At 43.2% G+C, this 24,080-nt stretch overlaps 2 protein-coding genes across 2 annotated transcripts in view; both read right to left on the bottom strand.

Annotated features, from left to right (window-relative positions):
- Positions 1-3,534, bottom strand: part of SETBP1 (SET binding protein 1) — a 307,969-nt gene extending 304,435 nt beyond the window's left edge. The window contains exon 1 of the mRNA XM_082258943.1: positions 2,289-3,534. The gene's annotated coding sequence lies outside the window, so the exon portion shown is untranslated. The remainder of the gene's footprint in view (positions 1-2,288) is intronic.
- A 4,987-nt stretch (positions 3,535-8,521) lies between these two features.
- The window catches only part of LOC309568674 (uncharacterized protein), a gene marked incomplete at both ends in the record, with an annotated part of 82,053 nt that continues 66,494 nt past the window's right edge, over positions 8,522-24,080 (bottom strand). Inside the window, one exon of the mRNA XM_082274413.1 lies at positions 8,522-8,731. Coding sequence (XP_082130539.1) covers positions 8,522-8,731 — 210 coding nt within the window. The remainder of the gene's footprint in view (positions 8,732-24,080) is intronic.

Genomic DNA, 24,080 nt, shown 5'->3' with positions numbered 1-24,080 from the left:
TGCTATAAGTTTATGGACAAATCTTTGCAACCTTGCAGGTCTACAACACTAACCAAACATCATGGCCAAGAAAAGATGACCTACTACACTTGCAGAAGCAACCCAGAACTATGTAGGCACCATCAAATGAGAGGTCAACCATCCACAGCTTTAGGAGTCCCTATAGAGCAGGGATCCTCAAACTACGGCCCCCCAGCTGTTGGAGAACTACACATCCCATGAGGCATTGTAAAACTCTTGACATTCACAGACATGGACAAGACATGATGGGAATTGTAGTTCCTTAACAACTGGAGGGCCAAAGTTTGAAGACCCCTGCTATAGAGGAACCCCAATGTTCTACAGGACGCTGTTCAGTAAAATGCAAGCCTAGAAAGACTAGGCTAAACCTGGAACCTAGAAAGAGCACATGATAAGCATATGGCCAAATCTTCGCAACCTGCCAAGTCTACAACCCCAACCAAACATCCTGACGAAGAAAAAAATAACAAAATACACTTGCAGATGCAACCCTACTAGTGGGAATGGAGAAGTCTTGCCAATATTCTACAAATTAGACCAGTAAGCATCACCACGTAATGAACCCTCGAGCCAGACCTGTAGATGTGACTGCTGGTGAATTAATCCGCTTTAATGAGATTATATACCACTTCCAACCTGCCCTGACTACACGCTGGGATTGCTGCTGCACCAATCCCTGGCCGAGGGTATACATAACAGGCGATGCCAAACCGGAGTCACAAGATGTGCCATGCTTAATGGAACTGCAGCAATCAGGGCTCTGTGTCAGTCTAGACTCCATGTGCGGAGAAGACCCCCAACCCCCAGTCTACAACCCATCAAGTACGTTATGTGTGCTCTCCAAGAGGGGGGAGGGGGGAGAAGATAGAGGTACGTTATGTGTACTATCCAAGGGGAAATTTAGAATAAGCCCATCATGTATGTTGTATATGCTATCCAAGGGCGGAAATATAACGTACCTGGTGGGCTTATTCTATGTACTATTCAAGGAGAAAGATATAATAAGCCCACCAGGTACGTTATATGTACTATCCAAGGGGGGAGTAAAAAATAAGCGAATCAGGTATGTTATATGAGCTATCCATTAGAGAAGTTAAAATAAGCCCATCAGGTACATTATATGTGTGCTTTCCAAGGGGGAAGATATCATATGCCCACCAGGTATGTTATGTGTGCTATCCAAGGGGGAAGATAGAATAAGCCCACCAGGTATGTTGTATTGGTTCTCCAAGGGGGAAGATAGAATAAGCCCACCGGGTACGCAATATTGGTTCTCTAAGGGGGGGGGGGGGGGAGATAGAATAAGCCCACCGGGTACGTTATATTGGTTCTCCAAGGGGGAAGATAGAATAAGCCCACCGGGTACGTTATATTGGTTCTCCAAGGGGGGGGGGGGGGAGATAGAATAAGCCCACCAGATATGTTGTATTGGTTCTCCAAGGGGGAGGATAGAATAAGCCCACCAGGTACGTTATATTGGTTCTCCAAGGGGGGAGAATAGAATAAGCCCACCAGGTACGTTGCATTGGTTCTCCAAGGGGGGGGGGGGGGGAGATAGAATAAGCCCACCAGGTATGTTATGTGTGCTATCCAAGGGGGAAGATAGAATAAGCCCACCAGGTATGTTGTATTGGTTCTCCAAGGGAGAAGATAGAATAAGCCCACCAGGTACGTTATATTGGTTCTCCAAGGGAGAAGATAGAATAAGCCCACCAGGTACGTTATATTGGTTCTCCAAGGGAGAAGATAGAATAAGCCCACCAGGTACGTTGTATTGGTTCTCCAAGGGAGAAGATAGAATAAGCCCACCAGGTACGTTATGTGTACTACCCAAGGGGGGGGGAATATGGAGCAACCCCATCCTCCAGCATGGTTTACAGTACTGGAGGAGCTTTTGACACAGCTAGCCTTGATCTGAGACCTCAATGATCCAAACACCCCCAACTTCCACCAGCCAGACAAAAAGGTCAGCTCTGAGGTTGCAGGATCTGAAGACTGAGAGGGGGGGTGGAAATAAAAAGTCAACCCTGGATGACCTTGATTAGTCCCCACACACAAATCAGAGGCGATCCATCCAATTCCAACAGACCAGCTGACAGCCCAGCTCTTATTAACAGCTCTCCCAGCAGGGGGCAGCCTACTAATACCCTGCAGCCAAGCTGTCATTACACGTCAACCATTGATTGACAGCTTGGCTCCTCATCCATGCCAACAATGACCTCATATCAGGTGCTGCAACCCCCCCCCCCCAAATCCCCAACACCTACCCGTCCTCCAGGCAAGGAGAGCGATCACATCCCGGGCTCTGCGGCACTGCCATCATCATCATCATGTGTCACATAGGATCCGACGGGGGAAAATGGCGGCTCCACGAGTCCAGGGGAGGAAAAAAAATATCCAGCCCGGGGAAGGGAGGAAGGGAGAGGGGTGGGGGTGGCAGGCAGCAGAGTGGTGGTCGGGGAAAGGGGGGGGGGTGAAGCTGCTATTATCCCAGGCGATCAGGATTTGCTGAGGGATGCAGTTTACCCAGATCGTTAGAAAAAGCCCGATCTGGTTCTGACCGACGGTGCTGCTGTGTATAGGGATCGGTGCAAAGGGCTGATCGCAGCTTAGTCCCGGTAGTAGGGTGCAATGGCTTCCAAGTCCCGGTAATAGTGTGCGATGGCTTCCAAATCCCGGTAATAGTGTGCGATGGCTTCCCAGCTCCTGCGATTGCTTGCAAGTCCCGGTAGAAGGCTGCGATTTCTTGCAAGTCCCGGTAGAAGGCTGCGATTGCTTTCTAGTCCCGGTAATAGGCTGTGATTGCTTGCTAGTCCCGGTAATAGGCTGCGATGGCTTCCTAATGCCTGCGATTGCTTGCAAGTCCCGGTAGAAGGCTGCGATTGCTTGCAAGTCCCGGTAATAGGCTGCGATTGCTTGCTAGTCCCAGTAATAGGCTGCGATGGCTTCCTAATGCCTGCGATTGCTTGCTAGTCCCGGTAGAAGGCTGCGATTGCTTGCTAGCGCCGGTAATAGGCAGCGATTGCTTGCTAGTGCCGGTAGAAGGCTGCGATTGCTTGCTAGTCCCGGTAGAAGGCTGCGGTGACTTCCTACTCCCTGCGATTGCTTGCTACTCCCGGTAATAGGCTGCGATTGCTTGCTACTCCCGGTAATAGGCTGCGATTGCTTCCCTGTCCCGGTAGAAGGCTGCGATTTCTCGCTAATCCCGGTAGAAGGTTGCCGATCTCTCCCAGTCCCTAAAACAATCTTGCGATCCTTCCCCAGTCCTGATAGAACATTGCAATCCCAGGCCAAAATAAAGCGTTGCAAGCGTTTCCCGGTGCCGTTAGAAGGTAGGGATGGTGTCCCGGTGTGGGTGGAAGGTAGGGATGGTGTCCCGGCTGGCGGGCGCGCGGTGGTGTCGGAGGGGCGGCGCGCTCTGTATACAATGTATCTCTTCTCCTCTCCCGGGCCGGATGGAAGGTTTCCTCCTCTCTGGATACAATGTGTCGCTCGGCTCCCCTCCTCCTCCCCCGCCTCCTCTTCTCCCCGATCCTCATAGACTGTAATGGATCACAAAATGTCCGCTCCGCCTGTCTAATGAGAGCTGGCTGTGTGTCCCCCTCTCCCGCCTGGCTGTGTGTCTGTCTCCTCCCCCTCCCGGGTGTCTCTCCTCCCCCCTCCCCGCAGTAGCAGATGCTAATGAAGCGGCAGGGCCGGGTTAATGGACTCCACACTGCCGCTACCTGACACTGCGCGGCCATGGAGGCCGGGGGGAGGGGCCAAGCCGGGCTCTGATTGGTGCACACTCTCCACCATCTATTCCTTATCGATACTCTGTAATATATATCATCAATGTGCTGCTCATGGAGAAGTGACAGTTGGAAGTTCTCCATTAAATCTCTCCTAATCCCATCCATATTATGGCCTCAAAACATAGTGGACATACAAAGTTCAAATTTTTTTTTTCCGATCAATACTAGATAAAACAATTGATTAACATGCTGCTCATGGAGAAGTGACAGTTGGAAGTTCTCCGTCAGATTTCTATTTCCATCCTCCTAATCCTATTGATATTATTATGGCCGCAAAGTGGACATACAAAGTTCAATTTTTTTTCCGATCAATATAGATAAAATAATTGATCGATATGCTGCTCATGGAGAAGTAGAATCCCATCGATAGTTGAAGGTTCTCCATCAGATCTCTATTTCCATCCTCCTAATCCGATTGATATTAAGGCCACAAAGCGGACATACAAAGTTCAATTTTTTTTCCGATCAATACTAGATAAAATAATTGATCGATATGCTGCTCATGGAGAAGTGACAGTTGGAAGTTCTCCATAAAATCTCTCCTAATTCCATCGATATTGTGGCCTCAAAACATAGTGGACATACAAAGTTTGTTTTTGTTTTTTCCGATCAATACTAGATAAAACAATTGATCGATATGCTGCTCATGGAGAAGTAACAGTTGGAAGTTCTCCATCAGATCTCTATTTCCATCTTCCTAATCCTATTGATATTATGGTCGCAAAGTGGACATACAAAGTTGTTTTTTTTTCTGATCAATACTAGATAAAACAATTGATCGATATGCTGCTCATGGAGAAGTGACAGTTGGAAGTTCTCCATCAGATCTCTATTTCCATCCTCCTAATCCTATTGATATTATGGCCGCAAAGTGGACATACAAAGTTCAATTTTTTTTCCCGATCAATACTAGATAAAACAATTGATCGATATGCTGCTCATGGAGAAGTGACAGTTGGAAGTTCTCCATCAGATCTCTATTTCCATCCTCCTAATCCTATTGATATTATGGCCGCAAAGTGGACATACAAAGTTAAAAAAAAATTCCGATCAATACTAGATAAAACAATTGATCGATATGCTGCTCATGGAGAAGTGGAATCCCATCAATAGTTGGAAATTCTCCATCAGATCTCTATTTTTCCATCCTCCTAATCCGATTGATTTTATGGCCGCAAAGTGGACATACAAAGTTCAATTTTTTTTCCCGATCAATACTAGATAAAACAATTGATCGATATTCTGCTCATGGAGAAGTGACAGTTGGAAGTTCTCCATAAAATCTCTCCTAATTCCATCGATATTGTGGCCTCAAAACATAGTGGACATACAAAGTTTGTTTTTGTTTTTTCCGATCAATACTAGATAAAACAATTGATCGATATGCTGCTCATGGAGAAGTGACAGTTGGAAGTTCTCCATCAGATCTCTATTTCCATCTTCCTAATCCTATTGATATTATGGTCGCAAAGTGGACATACAAAGTTGTTTTTTTTTCTGATCAATACTAGATAAAACAATTGATCGATATGCTGCTCATGGAGAAGTGACAGTTGGAAGTTCTCCATCAGATCTCTATTTCCATCCTCCTAATCCTATTGATATTATGGCCGCAAAGTGGACATACAAAGTTAAAAAAAAAATTCCGATCAATACTAGATAAAACAATTGATCGATATGCTGCTCATGGAGAAGTGGAATCCCATCAATAGTTGGAAATTCTCCATCAGATCTCTATTTCCATCTTCCTAATCCGATTGATATTATGGCCGCAAAGCGGACATACAAAGTTCAATTTTTTTTTCCGATCAATACTAGATAAAACAATTGATTGATATTCTGCTTATGGAGAAGTGACAGTTGGAAGTTCTCCATAAAATCTCTCCTAATCCCATCGATATTATGGCCTCAAAACATAGTGGACATACAAAGTTCGTTTTTTTTTTTTCTGATCAATACTAGATAAAACAATTGATCGATATGCTGCTCATGGAGAAGTGACAGTTGGAAGTTCTCCATCAGATCTCTGTTTCCATCCTCCTAATCCTATTGATATTATGGCCGCAAAGTGGACATACAAAGTTAAAAAAGAAATTCCGATCAATACTAGATAAAACAATTGATCGATATGCTGCTCATGGAGAAGTGGAATCCCATCGATAGTTGGAAGTTCTCCATTAGATCTCTGTTTCCATCTTCCTAATCCGATGGAATTTATGATCGGAAAATGCTGCTAAATGGGGAAAAGCGATCGACTTACATCTAAGAGTGGCCATAGAAATGTCCATATATGATCAATTCCTTTTCTGATCAATAGTTGATCACACAATTAATAGATATGCCAGATGACGGGGAAGTGGAATCCCATTGACAGTTTGAAGTTCTCCATCAGATCTCCGTTTCCATCTTCCTAATCCGATGGAATATATGATCGGAAAATGCTGCTAAATGAGGCAAAACAATCGATTTTCATCTAAAAATGGCCATAGAAATGTCCATAAATGATCAATTCCTTTTCTGATCAATAGTTGATCACACAATTAATAGATATGCCAGATGACGGGGGAAGTGGAATCCCATTGACAGTTGGAAGTTCTCCATCAGATCTCTATTTCCATCCTCCTAATCCGATTGATATTATGGCCGCAAAGTGGACATACAAAGTTCCATTATTTTTTCCGATCAATACTAGATAGAACAATTGATCAATATGCTTCTCATGAAGAAGTAGAATCCCATCGATAGGTGGAAGTTCTCATTCAGATCTCTGTTTCCATCTTCCTAATCCAATGGAATTTATGATCGGAAAATGCTGCTAAATGAGGAAAAGTGATCGATTTACATCTAAGAGTGGCCATAGAAATGTCCATAAATGATCGATTCCTTTTCTGATCAATAGTTGATCACAAAATTAATAGATATGCCAGATGATGGGGAAGTGGAATCCCATTGACAGTTGGAAGTTCTCCATCAGATCTCTATTTCCATCCTCCTAATCCTGTTGATATTATGGCCGCAAAGTGGACATACAAAGTTCAATTTTTTTTCCGATCAATACTAGATAAAACAATTGATCGATATGCTGCTCATGGAGAAGTAGAATCCCATCAATAGGTGGAAGTTCTCCATCAGATTTCTGTTTCCATCTTCCTCATCCAATGGAATTTATGATCGGAAAATGCTGCTAAATGAGGAAAAGCGATTGATTTACATCTAAGAGTGGCCATAAAAATGTCCATAAATGATCAATTTCTTTTTTGATAAATAGTTGATCACACAATTAATAGATATGCCAGATGACGGGGAAGTGGAATCCCAATGACAGTTGGAAGTTCTCCATCAGATCTCTTTTTCCATCCTATTAATCCTATTGATAGTATGGCCGCAAAGTGGACATGACATACAAAGTTAAATTTTTTTTCCGATCAATACTAGATAAAACAATTGATCGATATGCTGCTCATGGAGAAGTAGAATCCCATCGATAGGTGGAAGTTCTCCATCAGATCTCTGTTTCCATCTTCCTCATCCAATGGAATTTATGTTTGGAAAATGCTGCTAAATGAGGAAAAGCGATCTATTTACATCTAAGTGCCGGTTCACAATAACGCGGCACGACTTCGGGGGCGACCTGTGAAGTCGCGTGCACCGCGACTTCGGCGCGACTTGCATGGACTTCATACTTCAATACTAGATAAAACAATTGATCGATATGCTGCTCATGGAGAAGTAGAATCCCATCGATAGGTGGAAGTTCTCCATCAGATTTCTGTTTCCATCTTCCTCATCCGATGGAATTTATGATCGGAAAATGCTGCTAAATGAGGAAAAGCAATTGATTTACATCTAAGAGTGGCCATAAAAATGTCCATAAATGATCAATTCCTTTTCTGATCAATAGTTGATCACACAATTAATAGATATACCAGATGACGGAGAAGTGGAATCCCATTGACAGTTGGAAGTTCTTCATCAGATCTCTATTTCCATCCTCCTAATCCTATCCATCATATGGCCGCAAAACATGGTGGACATACAAAGTTCAATTTTTTTTCTGATCAATATTGATTTATCTAGTATTGATCAGAAAAAAAAAAGAAATTTGTATGTCCACTATGTTTTGCGGCCATAATATGGATGGGATTAGGAGGGTGAAAACAGAGATCTGATGGGGAACTTCCAACTGACAATGGGATTCCACTTCCCCGTCATCTGGCATATCTATTAATTGTGTGATCAACTATTGATCAGAAAAGGAATTGATCATTTATGGAAGTTTGTATGGCCACCCTTAGATTTAAATAGACTGGGGTCGATCGTTTGGCCTCATTTGGCAGCATTTTGAGATCATAAATTCTATCAGATTAGGAAGATGGAAACAGAGATCTGATGGAGAACTTCCAACTATCGATGGAATTCTACTTCTCCATGAGCAGCATTTCGATCAACTGTTTTATCTAGTGTTGTTTAGAAAAAAAAAATTGAACTTTGTATGTCCACTATGTTTTGAAGCCATAATATCAATCAAATTAGGAGGGAGGAAACAGAGATCTGATGGAGAACTTCCAACTGTCAATGGGATTCCACTTCCCTGTCATCTGGCCTATCTATTAATTGTGTGATCAACTATTGATCAGAAAAGGAATTGATCATTTATGGACATTTCTATGGCCACTCTTAGATGTAAATCAATCGTTTTGCCTAATTTAGCAGTATTTTCTCATCATAAATTCCATCAGATTAGGAAGATGGAAACAGAGATCTGACGGGGAATTTCCTACTGTCACATCCCTGTAAGTGGCATATTGATCATGTATTGATTGGAAAAGAATTTGATCATTTATGGACATTTCTATGGCCTCTATGGATTCCATCAATAGTTGGAAGTTCTCCATCAGATCTCTGTTTCCATCTTCCTAATCCAAGCAAATTTATAAACGGAAAATGCTGCCAAATGTCGCAAAATGATCGAACCCAGTCAATTTACATCTAAGGGTGGCCATACAAACTTCCATGAATGATCAATTTCTTTTCCGATCAATAAATGATCAATATGCCACTCAAAGGGATGTGACAGTAGGAAGTTTTCTATCCGATCTCTGTTTCCATCCTCCTAATGCAACAAAATGTATGACCGGAAAATGCTGCTAAATGAGGCAAAAAAATCGACCCCCGCCTAAGGGTGGCCATAGAAATGTCCATAAATGATCAATTTCTTTTTTGATCAATAGTTGATCACACAATTAATAGATCTGCCAGATGATTGGGAAGTGGAATCCCATCAAATTTATGATCAAAAAATGTTGCTACATGACGCAAAACGATCGACCCCGGACAACTTACATCTAAGGGTGGCTGTAAAAACTTCCATAAATGATCAATTTATTTTCTGATCAATATGCTGCTCACAGGGAAGTAACAGTTGGAAGTTATCCATCAGATCTCTATTTCCATCCTCCTAATCTGATCGATATTATGAACGCAAGCGGCGCAAAACATAGTGGACCTAAAAGTTCCAATTTTTTTTTTTTTGCCGATCAATACTAGATAAAAAAATTGATCAGTATGCTACTCATGGAGAAGTAGAGTCCCATTGATAGTTGGAAGTTCTCCATCAGATCTCTGCTTCCATCTTCCTAATCCCATCAAATTTTTGACCGCAAACGACACAAAACATAGTGGACATACAAATATTTTTTCCTGATCAATAGTCGATAACACAATTGCTCGAAAATGCTGGTCATGGAGAAGTGGAATCTCATTGATAGTTGGAAGTTCTCCATCAGATCTCTGTTTCCATTTTCCTAGTCCAATGGAATATAAGATAGAAAAATGTTTCCAAATTACGCAAAACGATCAACCCAAGAAGATTTACATCTAAGGGTGGCCGTACAAACTTCCATAAACGATCATTTTCTTTTCTGATCAATAATTGATTGATATGCCACTCACAGGGGAAGTGACAATTGGAAGTTCTCCATCAGATCTTTGTTTGCATCTTCCTAATCAGATGGAATTTATGAATGAAAAATGCTGCCAAACGACGCAAGACAATCGATAATTTTCCGCCCGGCCGATTTACATCTAATGATGGTCAGACAAACATCCACAAATATTGATTTCTTTTCCGATCAATAATCGATAACGCAATTGAACAATTTGCTGCTCATAGGGAAGTGGGATTCCATCGATAGTTGGAAGTTCTAAATGGGATCCCTGATTCCACCCTTCTAATCCGATCAAATTTATGACCAAAAAATGCTGCCAAACGACTCAAAACAATCGATAATCTTCTGTCCGTCCAATTTACATCTAATGGTGGCCGTACAAACTTCCACAAATAATTAATTTCTTCTCTGATCAATAATGGATCACACAATTGATGGATATGCCCGCTGACGGGGAAATGCTACATCCTCCTAATCTTCTCGGATTTATGAAAACAAACGACTCAACACAATCAATCATTTTCTTCCCTGACTTACTCGGTTTGATCGAATCTGATGTAAACCAAGTCTAATAGTGGACATACAAACTTCCATTTCTTTCGATTGATCAATATGCTGCTCATGGAGAAGGAATCCCATCAATAGTTGGACGTTCTTCATCAGATCTCTGCTTCCGTCTTCCCAATCCCATCGAATTTATGACCGCAAATGACGCAAAACATAGTGGACATACAAACTTCCATTTTTTTTCCAGATCAATAGTCGATAAAACAATTGATCGATGTGCTGCTCATGGAGAAGTGGAATCCCATCAATAGTTGGAAGTTCTCCATCAGATCTCTGTTTCCATATTCCTAATCCGATCAATATTATGACAGAAAATGCTGCCAAATGACCCAAACGATCAATCCCGCATGATTTACATCTAAGGCTGGCTGTAGAAATGTCCATAAATGATCAATTCCTTTTCTGATCAATAGTTGATCACACAATTAATAGATATACCAGATGACGGGGAAGTGGAATCCCATCAATAGTTGGACGTTCTTCATCAGATCTCTGCTTCCGTCTTCCCAATCCCATCGAATTTATGACTGCAAACGACACAAAACATAGTGGACATACAAACTTCCATTTATTTTTCCAGATCAATAGTCGATAAAACAATTGATCGATGTGCTGCTCATGGAGAAGTGGAATCCCATCAATAGTTGGAAGTTCTCTGTTTCCATCCTTCTAATCCAATCAAATTTATAACCCAAAAATGCTGCCAAATGACCCAAAACAATCGATTATTTTCCGCCACAGCCGATTTACATCTAATGGTGGCCGTACAAACTTCCATAAATGATCAATTTCTTTTCCAGGCAATAGCCAATAACACAATTATTGAATATGCCCGATGACTGGGAAGTGGAATCTTATTGATAGTTGGATGTTATCCATCAGATCTCTATTTCCATCCTCATAATCCAATGGAATTTATGACCGAACAATGCTTCCAAACAACGCAAAACAATCGATAATTTTCTTCCCCGGGTGATTTGCAACTAATGGTGGCCGTACAAACTTCCATAAATGATCAATTTTTTTACAATCAATAGTCCATCACGCAATTGATCAATAAGCCCGTTCGCTGGGAAAGGTGGAATTCCAATGATAGGTGGAAGTTATCTATCAGATCTCGGTTTCCATGTTTCCAATCTGATCGAATTTATGACTGCAAAATTCTGCCAAATTATGCAAAAAAAATCAATTATTTTCTTCCCTGATAACACAATCAATATGCCACTCACAGGGAAGTGGAATTCTATCGATTGTTGAAAGTTATCCATCAGATCTCTTTTTCTATCTTCCTAATCTGATAACATTTTTGACCAAAAAATGTTGCCAAACGACTCCAAACATTCGATTATTTTCCATCCTGGTTGATTCAGTCGGTTGGATCAAATCTGATGTAAACCAAATCTAATGGTGGCCATACAAACCTCCGATTCTGATAAGTAGTCAATTGCACAATTGATCGATATGCCACTCATAGGGAAGAGGAATTCTATTCATAAATTCTTTTGATAAATGAAAGTTATCCATCAGATCTCTGTTTTCTCAGGGCAACCTCATCAATTTCATTTCCAATCAATAGTCAACAAGGCGGGTGCTACCAATAGGCGAATTAGGCAGCCGCCTAGGGCGCAGCCACAGCCAGTTGTTGCTGGGTCCAACCCAATCAGCGTCCCTGCTACCACAGCCACTCTGCTCAGCAACAGCGCAGGCTGTGCAGCAATCACAGCTGTCCTTCAATGTTCTGGCGGACTGGCATTCAGAGGAGGAGGAAGTTCTTCCTCCAAATCTATCTGGTCCCAGTGCCCAGCCTTCCAGCTTCCACCTGTCCTTTACCCGATTACTGCCATGGGAAGGAACGGATCCTTATGTAAGCTGGGGTCTTCACAAAACTCCCCCCTACCCTTCCACTACCCCAACTATTCTCTTACACCTCTCCACTCCCCTTACCCCATTCTGCTCCTCCCTTACTTTACCAGACAATTGCGCGGTCGTGCGACGCTGTACCCAAATACAATTGATGTCCTTTTTTTCCCCACAAACAGAGCTTTCTTTTGGTGGTATTTGATCACCTGTGCGATTTTTATTTTTTGAGCTATAAACAAAAAAATAGCTACAATTCTGAAAAAAAAAAAAAGAAAACAGTATTTTTCACAATCTGCTATATAACATTCCCAATAAAAAATGTAAAAATCAATTTTTTTTTAACATTTTAGGCCAATTTGTTTTCTGCTACATAGTTTGGTAAAAAAAAAAAAAAAAATCGCAATAAGCGTATTTTGATTTGTTTGCGCAAAAGTTATCACGTCTACTAACTACGGTAAAGATTTGTCATTTTTATTGTTTTTTTTTAATTTTACTAGTAATGGCGGCGATCTGCGATTTTTAGCGGCAGACAGATCGGACCCCTAACTGACATTTTTGACACTTTTGGGGGGACCAGTGACATTACTACAGTAATCAGTGCTAAAAATATGCACCGTTACTGTAAAAATGACACTGGCAGGGAAGAGGTTAACCCTATGGGTGATGAAGGGTTTAAATGTGAGTCTAGGGGAGTGATTCTAACTGTGGGGGGGCGTGGCTTCTGAAATGACCATGGAGACCTGTGATCCTATATAGCAGGATCACATGATCTCTATGATCATCCCAGGGAGAAGAACGGTCAGCTGTGTTTACAACAGCTACCTGTCCTTCTCTCTTAGCAGGGAGCGATCGCGCTTGTCAGGCAGAAATCGGAGCCTTCTGACACAGGCTAAAAATATACACTGTTAATATGTGTAATAATGACACTGGCAGTGATCAAGGGGTTAAATGTGTACCTAGGGGAGTGTTTCTAACTGTATGGGGGCGGGGATTGTGAAATGATCACAGAAACCTGTGATCCTACATAGAAGGATCACAGGCGCTCTGTGATCATTCCAGAGAGAAGAACAGTCAGCTGTGTTTACAACATTGGACCGTCCTTCTCTCTCAGCAGGGAACGATCGTGGGTGTCAGAGCTGCCTGCCCCATGCATCGGAGTCCCCGCTGACCAGTGGGGACAGGAGCGTGCCAGCAGCGGCGCGCACTCGCTCCCTAGCTGCAGGCGTGCGACCGATGTATACCTACGTTGGTTCGCGCAGGAGGGCTGCCTTGCCGCAGTATAACTGCAGCGGGCGGTCTGGAGGCGGTTAATAAAAGTGTCTTTTTTCCCAAAAAATTCAGTTTGAAAAACTGCTGCGCAATTACCGTTGGACATAAAAAATTATTGCATAATTGCAATGATCGCCATTATATTCCCTAGGGTATCTGATAGATAGATAGATAGATAGATAGATAGATAGATAGATAGATAGATAGATAGATAGATAGATAGATAGATGGATGGATGGATGGATGGATGGATGGATGGATGGATGGATGGATGGATGGATGGATGGATGGATGGATGGATGGATGGATGGATGGATGGATGGATGGATGGATGGATGGATGGATGGATAGATAGATAGATAGATAGATAGATAGATGGATGGATGGATAGATAGATAGATAGATAGATAGATAGATAGATAGATAGATAGACAGATAGATAGATAGATAGATAGATAGATAGAATGTTTGGGGGTAAAGTATAAGTAATTTTCTGGCAAGAAATACTGATTTAACCACTTCCCGCGAATTGACGTAGCTCTACGTCGGCTGCAATAAGTGGCTGTACCAGGGTGATGCCTGCAGCTAGAGGCATCATCCCGGTACCATTTTTTAGAGCCGGCGGTCGGTTTTCAGGTTATAAGGGCCGATGTGGCTCGGGAGCCGCTAGCCGTTACCCCAGCAAGCAGGAGGGGATGTCCCCCCCTCCCGCCGTCTTCTGCAGCTCTGCCAGGGTCTCCCGTCCCAAAGTGAGACCCAAGCAACCAGCCGGCACCTCCGACAGCTGGTCAGAGTCCCGAACAAAGCTAAATTTGGCTTTGATCGGCTCTCTGATGTAGTAACCTGGAAGCGGCATGATGATGTCACGTCCAGGTTACTCAGCGGCTAAAGGCGCCAAATTTAAAAAACTGTCAGTATTCAAAAAATGCAGATTTCTGCATTTTGAATAAATTGAAGTTCAGTGGAACTGAAGTACCGGTCACTGCCTATTACTGTCACAAGGGATGTTTACATTGCTTGTGACAGCAATAAAAGTGATCAGATTTTTTTTAAACTGTGTTAAAATTAAAAAAATGTAATAAAATAAATAGGAAAACAAAAAATTTAAAGCGCCCTTGTCTCCATGAGCTAGCGCACAACAGAAAACGCATACGGAAGTTGCGTCCGCAAATAAAAGCGCAGTTCAAACCACACATGTAATGTATCACCGCGATCGCCAGAGTGAGAGCAATAATTAAAAAAAGAGAGCTACTCTGTAACTCTAACCTGGTAACTGTTAAAAAAATTTGAAAGTGTCGCCTATGGAGATTTTTATGTACCGTAGTTTGTCGCCATTCCGCAGGTGTGCGCAATTTTAAACAGTAACATGTTGGGTATCTATTTACTTGGCGTGATATCATCTTTCACAATATAAAGAAAATGGACTAACTTTACTGTTTATTTTTATTTTTTTTAAATGAAGTGAAATTTATTTTTCCCAAAAAAAGGCGTTTGAAAGACCGCTGCACAAATACAGCATGACAAAAAATATAGCAACGACCGCCATTTTATTCTCCAGAGTCTTTGCTAAAAAAAAAAAAATATATATATACTATATATAATATTTGGGGGTTCTAAGTAATTTTCTAGCTAAAAATACTGACTTTAACTTGTAAACAACAAGTGTCAAAAATGGACTTCGGTCTTTAAGTGGTTAAACAACTGCCAGAAAAAGCTGGTCTTCAAGTGGTTATTATCTGACCGATGGGTGATTCGATCAAAGCGTTCCCATCAGAAACCAATCAAATAGACACAATTTCCCCTCCTTTTTTTTTCATTTTTTTTTTATGGTGGCCATACATGGTGCAATAATAATAAATGATCGACAAAACTATCAAATTGGACATTGATCAAGCCAGAAAAAAATACCATGGCGTGCGATGAGTGACAGATGGTGACATTTTTGATCAACCAAAGTTGATTGGATGTGGAAAAAAAAAAAATTAGATTGTACGGGGTCGATCTACAGGGTTTTTTTTTTTTCACTCCTTTACACCTAGATTGATTGTGAGTGATTCACAAAGGCGAGAAAAAATGCCATCGATGGACCCTCTCCAATTGTCTTGGGTCGAATAAAAAATGTCACTATCTGTCATTCATCTCTCGGCCATGCTAATTTTGTCTGGCTCGATTAACCTCTTGCCGACCGCCCACCGTAGTATTACTGCGGCAGAGAGGATACTACTACTACTAGTACTACGTGATTTCGTGCACGAGGTCTTGTTTAAAAACAGTGGGAGGCGGGCTGCGGGCCTCCCGCGATCCTCAGATAAACTGACAGAAGACCCGCCTGCTTATGTAAACAAAAAAGGCGAGTCTTCTGTCAGACAGGCAGGGAGAGATTAGGAGTTTCAGCTAAAGGCCCGTACACACGTACCGATCGGCCGATTGTACGCTTGTTACTATGATGCCTCCGACAGCCGTCAGCGCACATTCTGCCGACAAGAATCTGTCATGCAAGCATTAAAATTTTTGTATGCCGACACCAGAGCGGCCGATTGTTCGGCAGTCAGTACAGAATTCGGCCGACAGACCGTAGATTTGCAAGACTGGGCATGCTCAGAAAAGAAAAAACACAGGGAAAGTTAACCATTACATGACATCACTTCTGCAGTCGGCTGTAGTCGGCAGACAAAATTCTTGTGCTGTCATTGCACTTTTCAACAGACACCGACAGCCCGGGACAAAAGACAGCCGATCGTTCGCCGACGATCGGTACGTGTGTACAGGGCTTAAGCTACAAGTCAACCCCGATCTCTCTGTGCCTCTCACAGAGCCCATCCCCCACACAGTCAGCAAGCATATTTAGGCATACATTAACCCCTTTGATCAACCCCCCCGCTGTTATCCCCTTCACTGCCAGTGTCATTTATACAGTAACAGTGCATATTTTTAGCACTGATCACTGTATTGGTGTCACTGGTCCCCAAAAAGGGTAACAAAATGTCAGTTAGGGGATCGCCGCCATTACTAGTAAAAAAAAAAAACAATAAAAATGACATAAATCTTTCCCCTAGTTTGTAGAACGCAATAACTTTTGCGCAAACCAATCAAAATACGCTTATTGTGATTTTTTTTTTACCAAATATATGTAGCTGAAAACAAACTGGCCTAAAATTATGAAAAAAAAAATATTTTTTTTATTGAGAATGTTATATAGTAGAAAGTGAAAAATATTGTTTTTTTTTTTTTTTTTCAGAATTGTCGCTGTTTTTTTGTTTTTAGCGCAAAAAAATAAAAATCGCACAGGTGATCAAATACCAGCAAAAGAAAGTTCTACTTGTGGGAAATAAAGGACATCAACATTTTTTTGGGTACAGCTTTGCACGACCGCGCAATTGTCCATTAAAGTAACTCAGTGGCAAATAGCAAAATAGGGCCTGGTCATTAAGGGGGTAAAACCCTCCGGCTCCAGAAGTGGTTTAACCACTTAAGCCCCGGAAGATTTTACCCCCATTCCGACCAGGGGGTATTTTGCGATTCGGCACTGCGTGACTTTAACGGACAATTGTGCAGTCGTGCGACGCTGTACCTAAACGAATTTGACGTCCTTTTTTCCCCACAAACAGAGCTTTCTTTTGGTGGTATTTGATCACCTGTGCGATTTTTCCTTTTTGCGCTATAAACAAAAAAACAGCGAAAATTTAGCAAAAATAACAATATTTTTCACATTTTTTTATATGAAATTCCCCCAAAAAAATTTAAAAATCAAAATTTTTTAAAATTTTTGACCAATTTGTTTTATGCTACATATGCTTGGTAAAAAAAAATCACAAAAAGCGTATTTTGATTGGTTTGCGCAAAAGTTATTGCGTTTATTAACTAAGGGAAACTTTTTTGTCATTTTTGTTGTTTTTTTTAACGAGTAATGGCGGCAATCTGCGATTTTTTTTTGCGGAACTGCGACATTGCGGCGGACAGATCGGACCCCTAACTGACATTTTTGACACTTTTGGGGTTACCAGTGACATTACTACAGTAATCAGTGCTATAAATATGCACTGTTACTGTAAAAATGACATTGGGAGGGAAGGGGTTAACTTTATTGGAGAAGGGGGGGGGGGTTAAGTGTGTCCCTAGGGGCGTGATTCTAACTGTGATTGGACATGGCTACTGGTGTAAGAACAGAGATCAACGGTCCTACATAGTAGAACCGTGTGATCTCCATTCTTACACAGGGGAGAATGACAGGCGTCTTTGTTTACATTAGCCGCCTGCCTTTCTCCCTTCACGGCGCACGATCGCGAGTGACCGGCGGACATCGGGTTGTTATCGAACGAGCCGGGGTGGGCGCGCGCTCGCCCGCTATTGGCTCACAAGCCAGTGACAGGCTAGTGACGTACCGGTACGTCACTTTGCCTGGCCGGGGCTGACCGCCGCAGTATATGTACTTGCGGCGGTCGGCAACCGGTTAACCCCAACTCCAGGCAAAATCTGTCCCCCCCCCCCCCATTCCATCCTAGCGGGTGTATTTTTGTGTATTATTTTCCTCACCTAGTAAAGTCAGTTATACTCACCTCAGTCCCCCCATCCAGGTCCCTCTCTGACCCCGTGTCAGCGTCACATGGAAGCCCTCTCTGTCCGCTCCTCTTCACTCCCCTCAGATGTCCGTCCTCTTCTGAATCCTGAGAGCGCCCCTCTGCCAGCCAGCCAATGGGAATTATCCATATATTACACAGGCAGTGATATGGATACCTGGGAGAAGGACACATCCAGGAAGTAAACAAAGAGGAGTAAGGCCTGGCCTTTGATAATCATGTGACTGCGACTTAAAGTGTAACCTAGGCAGGCCATACATGAGTAGAAGAATAAAAATCAAAACTGTTGTTTGATTTTTTCCTTTTATTTGTGCCGTTGTTCTGTCAGAATAGCGCTACCTATCAGATTCTGCTACCGGAAGTGACGTACGGAGGAGAACAACTTACTACGCATGCAAAATGGCCGCTATGCGTTCCAATAGGTTTCCTAATGTGACAGAACACAAAGCAGCGGCCGACATCTACTTACACCCACGCAAGTCTAGAATTTTACATTTATTTTAGCAGTAAACTCACCTTATATACTACAAAGACTATTTCACAGCGACCGAGTGTAATAGTCTATTTCACTATATAATCAGTTTGTCGCTGAGCAGTGCGGGGTGTACCAAGATGGCCGTCACCACCTTCTGCCTGCAGGTTACTCGCTATATTTACTATATTACAATAATAATAGAAATGTAATACTGCGATTCAGGATATAAGGTGAGCTTACTGCTAAAATAAATGTAAAATTCAAGACTTCGTGTTCTGTTATATTAGGAAACCTATTGGAACTGCATGCGCAGTTATTTGTTCTCGTCCGTACGTCGCTTCCAGTAGCAGAAGCTGATAAGAAGTGCTATTCTGACAGAACACCGCCATTGTTTTGGAATTTGCACAACATATTTTTTCCCTTTATTTTTAAGGCCCAGTTCACACCACATGCAGTCCAGTGCGTTTTTTTGTTCTGCATCAAAAACGCATGGATAGTAGGTTATATGGTTTTCAATGGTATAGTTCACACCAGTGCGATCCAGTTCCAGAAAAATGTAGAACATGGTGCAATTTTTTCTGCACTGGACTGTACTGGAACGTGTTAGGGCCACTTCATATTATAGAAACTCAGTCCGGAATCCAGATGCGTTCTGGATGCTTTTATGCATGCGCGTTTCTGATGCATTTTTAGGGCCAATTCACACCATAGAAACTCAAGTCCAGATGCGTTCTGGATGTTTTTCTGCATGCACATTTTTGATGCATTTTTAGCCCGTTTTCAGTGCAGTTTTGATGCGTTCTGGTGAATTTTTTTTTCCAACTCTTTTTTTCTTCACCTTAGTGTGTGTTCCAGTCTGTTTTTGGTGCATTTAGGTGCGTTCCAGTGCATTTTTGATGCGTTTTATCACGTTCCAGTACAGAAAAAATGCAGCATGTTCTACTTTTTTTTTCTGCAACTGGATGTGACCGCACAGGTGTGAACTATGCCATTGAAAATCATATAACCTATTATCCATGCATTAATGAACTGGCCCTAAATGCACCAAACCACACTGGAACACACCTAAATGCACCAAACCACACTGGAACACACCTAAATGCACCAAAAAAATGCACTGGAGCACACATGTCCTTATTTAACCACCTCCCAGCCAGCCACTGTACATATACGGCCGGGTGGGAGTCTCGTCCTTCTGATCGGACGTTCCGGAACGTCCTGCAGAAGGAGCGAGATCGCGCCGCCGCGGGCACACGCAGGGCACGCGCAGCGGCGCGATCTCGATGTGCCAGTGTCCCTAGGACACAGAGCAACAAGTTGCGGCAGGAGGGCCCTGTGATTGGCCCTCCTGATCACATGTAACCGTCATGTAATGTAAATACAGCCGTTGTAACGGCTTTGATCTCTTCTTCTCCTCACACAGATCCTGTCAGTGAGGATAAGAAGACGATCTGTGCTGCAGCCGGGGGATCAGTGAGTTTTTCTAATTACTCACTGATCACAGGGGGGGGGTCTGTGCTGGTAATCAGAACATTGATATCCAGTGCAGCCCTGGGGGGGGGGCTGCCACTTGAGTCACCAGGGATGCCCACCCATGACCACCAGGGATGCCCACCATGGCCACCAGGGATGGCAAACAGGGCTCAGAGAGCCTGCCAGTGGTGCCCTCCCTATCAGTGCTGCCCACCAATGCCATCTATCAGTGCTGCCCACCAATGCCATCTATCAGTGCTGCCCACCAGTGCCCATTATTGCCATCTATCAGTGCCGCCCACCAGTGCCCATTATTGCCCACCAGTGCTGCCTATCAGTGCCGATCAGTGCCACCTATCAGTGCCCATCAGTGCTGCCAATCAGTGCCTATCAGTGCTGCCTATCAGTGCCCATCAGCGCTGCCTATCAGTGCTACCTATCAGTGCCACATATCAGTGGCCATCAGTGCTGCATATCAGTGCTACCTATCAGTGCCCATCAGTGGTGGCATATCAGTGCCACCCCATCAGTGCCACCCCATCAGTGCCTCCTCATCAGTGCCACCCCATCAGTGCCACCCCATCAGTGCCTCCTCATCAGTGCCACCCCATCAGTGCCACCCCATCAGTGCCACCCCATCAGTGCCACCCCATCAGTGCCTCCTCATCAGTGCCTCCTCATCAGTGCCTGTCAGTGCGGCCTCATCAGTGCTCATCAGTGCAGGAAAAAACGTATCTATTTACAAAATTGTATAACATAAAACAAAAAAACTTTTTTTTTTTTCAAACTTTTCGGTCTTTTTTTATTTGTGCACCAAAAAAGAAAAAACCTTGCGGTGATCAAATGCCACCAAAAGAAAGCTCTATTTGTGGGGAAAAAATGACACAAATTTGGTTTAGGTACAGTGTTGCATGACCGCGCAATTGTCATTTAAAATGCAACAGCGCTAAAAGCTGAAAATTGGTCTGGGAAGGAGGGGGGTTTAAGTGCCCGGTATTGAGGTGGTTAAAGTTAAGAAAAAAGAGGGCGGGGGGGGGGGGATGCACTGGACTGCATAACAAACGCACCAAAAACACATCAAAAACAAACTGGAATGCATCAAAAACATGCATGCAGAAAAGCATCTGAAACGCATCTGGACTGCGTTTCTATAGTGTGCACTGGCTCGCTCTAATTGTTTTTCTGAAATGAGTCCCCCATAAACGATTCGTTTTTCTTTTATCCGTTCAACCAGGTTGGAAAAAAAAAACAAAAAACTGACAGATCCCCCCCCATCCACACAAGTGATATTGATGTAGGGATCCCCCCCCCCCCCCCCCCCGCTGTTCTTTTGAAGGCCTCATGCACACTGAACGTTATAAAAAACGTCCGTAGCTTTGTAGTCATCGTTTTCAGCTTTTTTGCATTGGTGTTTTTCAGCGTTTTTTTGTGTTTTTTGGCTAAAAATCACCTGTCTGATATTTTAGTAACTCCCACTTTCCCACAATGCAATGCATGCCAGACAATGCTTGCCAGAATTGCATCATATGGGTGTTCACGCCAATGCGATAAGATTTAGGTGCGGTGAAAAAAAAAAACAGTCCTACAAAATGTTGGCAAATGTGGACCCTTTTTTCCCCGCATCAGAATTGCATCCCATGGGTGTGAACATCAATGCGATGCGATTCTATCAAGCTCACTGCATTTTGCAATCTATTTTGGGGTTTCGTTCATGGAATATTAGGCCATCACTCACATCGGGCAGATTTGACATGCGATCATGGAACATTAAGCCCCCGGTCACATCGGGCAGATATGACATGCCATTTGACATGTCAAATCGCATGCCAAATCAGAGCCTATTGATGGCAACGTCACTGTCCAAATTGGTGCACTGATTCCCAAAAGTAGTTTCTGCACTATTTTTAGCGACTTCAGAGCGATTTCAATAGACATCTGTGCATGAGGTCTGTCAAATCGCCCCCCGAAGTCGCACTGACGTGCGAGTTTGAAGTCATGCGTGGTCAGCTGAATAATTTCAAACCCGCCCACAGTGTGAACCGTTGCCAGCAATAGGCTCCGATTTGACATGCGATTCGACATGCCAAATGCCAAATCGGCACAATGTCAGCGGGGGCTTCATGTTCCATGAACGATACCCCGAAACAGATTGCAAAATGCAGTGCGCTTGCCAAAATCGCATCCCATGGGTGTTCACACCCATGCGATGCGATTAGGTGTGTAGGAAAAAAAGGGTTCTACATCATTTTGGTGCAAATGTGATGCAATTTGATGCCATACAAAATATATGGCACAAATCGCATTGCACAGACATCACATGTGATGTGCACAGGAATGCGGTGTGTTTTTGGTGCAAATCACATGCGTTGTTCAGCATGCACCAGTGTGAACCCAGGGCTATGTTCCATCAATGGCACCTCCAAACACAACCTAGGCTTATAAAAAGCAATGGAAGAAAAAACGCTGCTAACTGGTGTTTTTTTACGTTTTTTGGCGTTTTTCAGTATTTATCAACGTTAGAACGTTTTTACAGCTGAAAATCGCCGATCAAAACCCACTAGTAATTTTTTTTTTTTTTACAGCCCGAAAACGCCTGTGCCAAAAGCTAGTGATAAAAGCCTGTGTGTGCATGGAGACCTAGGAGAACATGCTGGGGAGTTTACTGGCTGCAGAAAAAAACGTCTGACGCCAAAAACAGCCGCTGTAAAAATGTCCTGTGTGCATGAGGCCGTATTCTGACAGCCGGGACTCCACTCCTTCCCCCGTCAAAACACCCAGATCAGAACTGCAGCCATTGGCTGCAGCGGCTGATCAAATGCTGTTTTTTCAAATGCTGAATTTCTTTCATCCCAAAGGTGTTCTATGGGATTGAGGTCAGGACTCTGTGCAGGCCAGTCAAGTTCCTCCACCCCAAACTCGCTCATCCATGTCTTTATGGACCTTGCTTTGTGCACTGCATGCCTCAGCTAAGGGTGGATGGATTCCAAAACATAAATGCCACATGAATCATCTGCCCACCACCACTAGAAATGCTAGGAGGATATTTTTCAAAGTGATTTCTCAGCAAAATAAAGCATGGGGACATGGATGGATGGGGGTCTTTTCGGTAACCACTTAATGCCCGCCGCATTGTACTGCGGACAGGCAGCCGCTGAATTCAAAGCGACGTACTGGTATGTTGCTGCCGACTTCCAGGCTTAGCTCCACTGTGATTGTGCACAGAGGGAGCCCGGCTGCCAACAAGTCAAAGCCCATGGTTTAGGGCCGGGACCTGCTGATTGGTTGTGTACAGTCACAGCCCAGAGCTATGTTTTGACATTCAACACAGAGCTGTGTACACAGGGAACGATCTCTATGCTTCTCATCCCTGAGGTGCCGGTTCACATATATGCGATGTGGGAGCCCTGTGAATTCACTGCGGGTTCCTACATCGCACTCAACTTGCAGGCAGGTCACACTGCTATATGCAAATCGCTGGGGGTGTCAATACAAAGTTAATGACACCCCCCCCCCCAGATCAGTTTCATATCGCAGTGCGAGCTGTCAGCTCAGACATGAATCGGATCGCATAGGTGTGAACACCCATGAGATCCGATTTTGGTGCAGACCAAAAAAATTATCCTGTGCGACTTTGGTCCAAATGCAATGCAAATTCAGCAATACAATCTGTTTGGTTGAATTGCACAGACATCACATGTGATTTGCAGAGCAGTGCGGTGCGAATCACATGCGATGTCTGACATTGCATATGTGTGAACCGGCACTAAATGACACCCCGAGATTGGTTTGCATATCGCACTGCAAACTGTTGATTCAGATAGGAATCGGATCGCATAGATGTGAACACCCATGCAATCCGATTCTGGTGCGGACCAATAAAAGAGTCCTGCACGACTTTGGTCCGAATGCGATGCAAATTCAGCCATACAATCTGTATGGCTGCATTTGCAACGTACAGACATCGCTGCAAATCACATGCGATGTCTGACATTGCGTATATGTGAACCGGCACTAAATGACAATCCCAGATCAGTTCGCATATCGCAGTGTGAACTGTCAGTTCTGACATGAATTGGATTGCATAGATGTGAACACC

Source organism: Pelophylax lessonae (genome assembly GCF_965119305.1).
Source record: "Pelophylax lessonae genome assembly, chromosome: 1".
Lineage (NCBI taxonomy): Eukaryota > Metazoa > Chordata > Amphibia > Anura > Ranidae > Pelophylax > Pelophylax lessonae.
The sequence above is the reverse complement of the archived record's forward strand: the minus strand, read 5'-3'. Positions and strand labels throughout refer to the sequence as shown.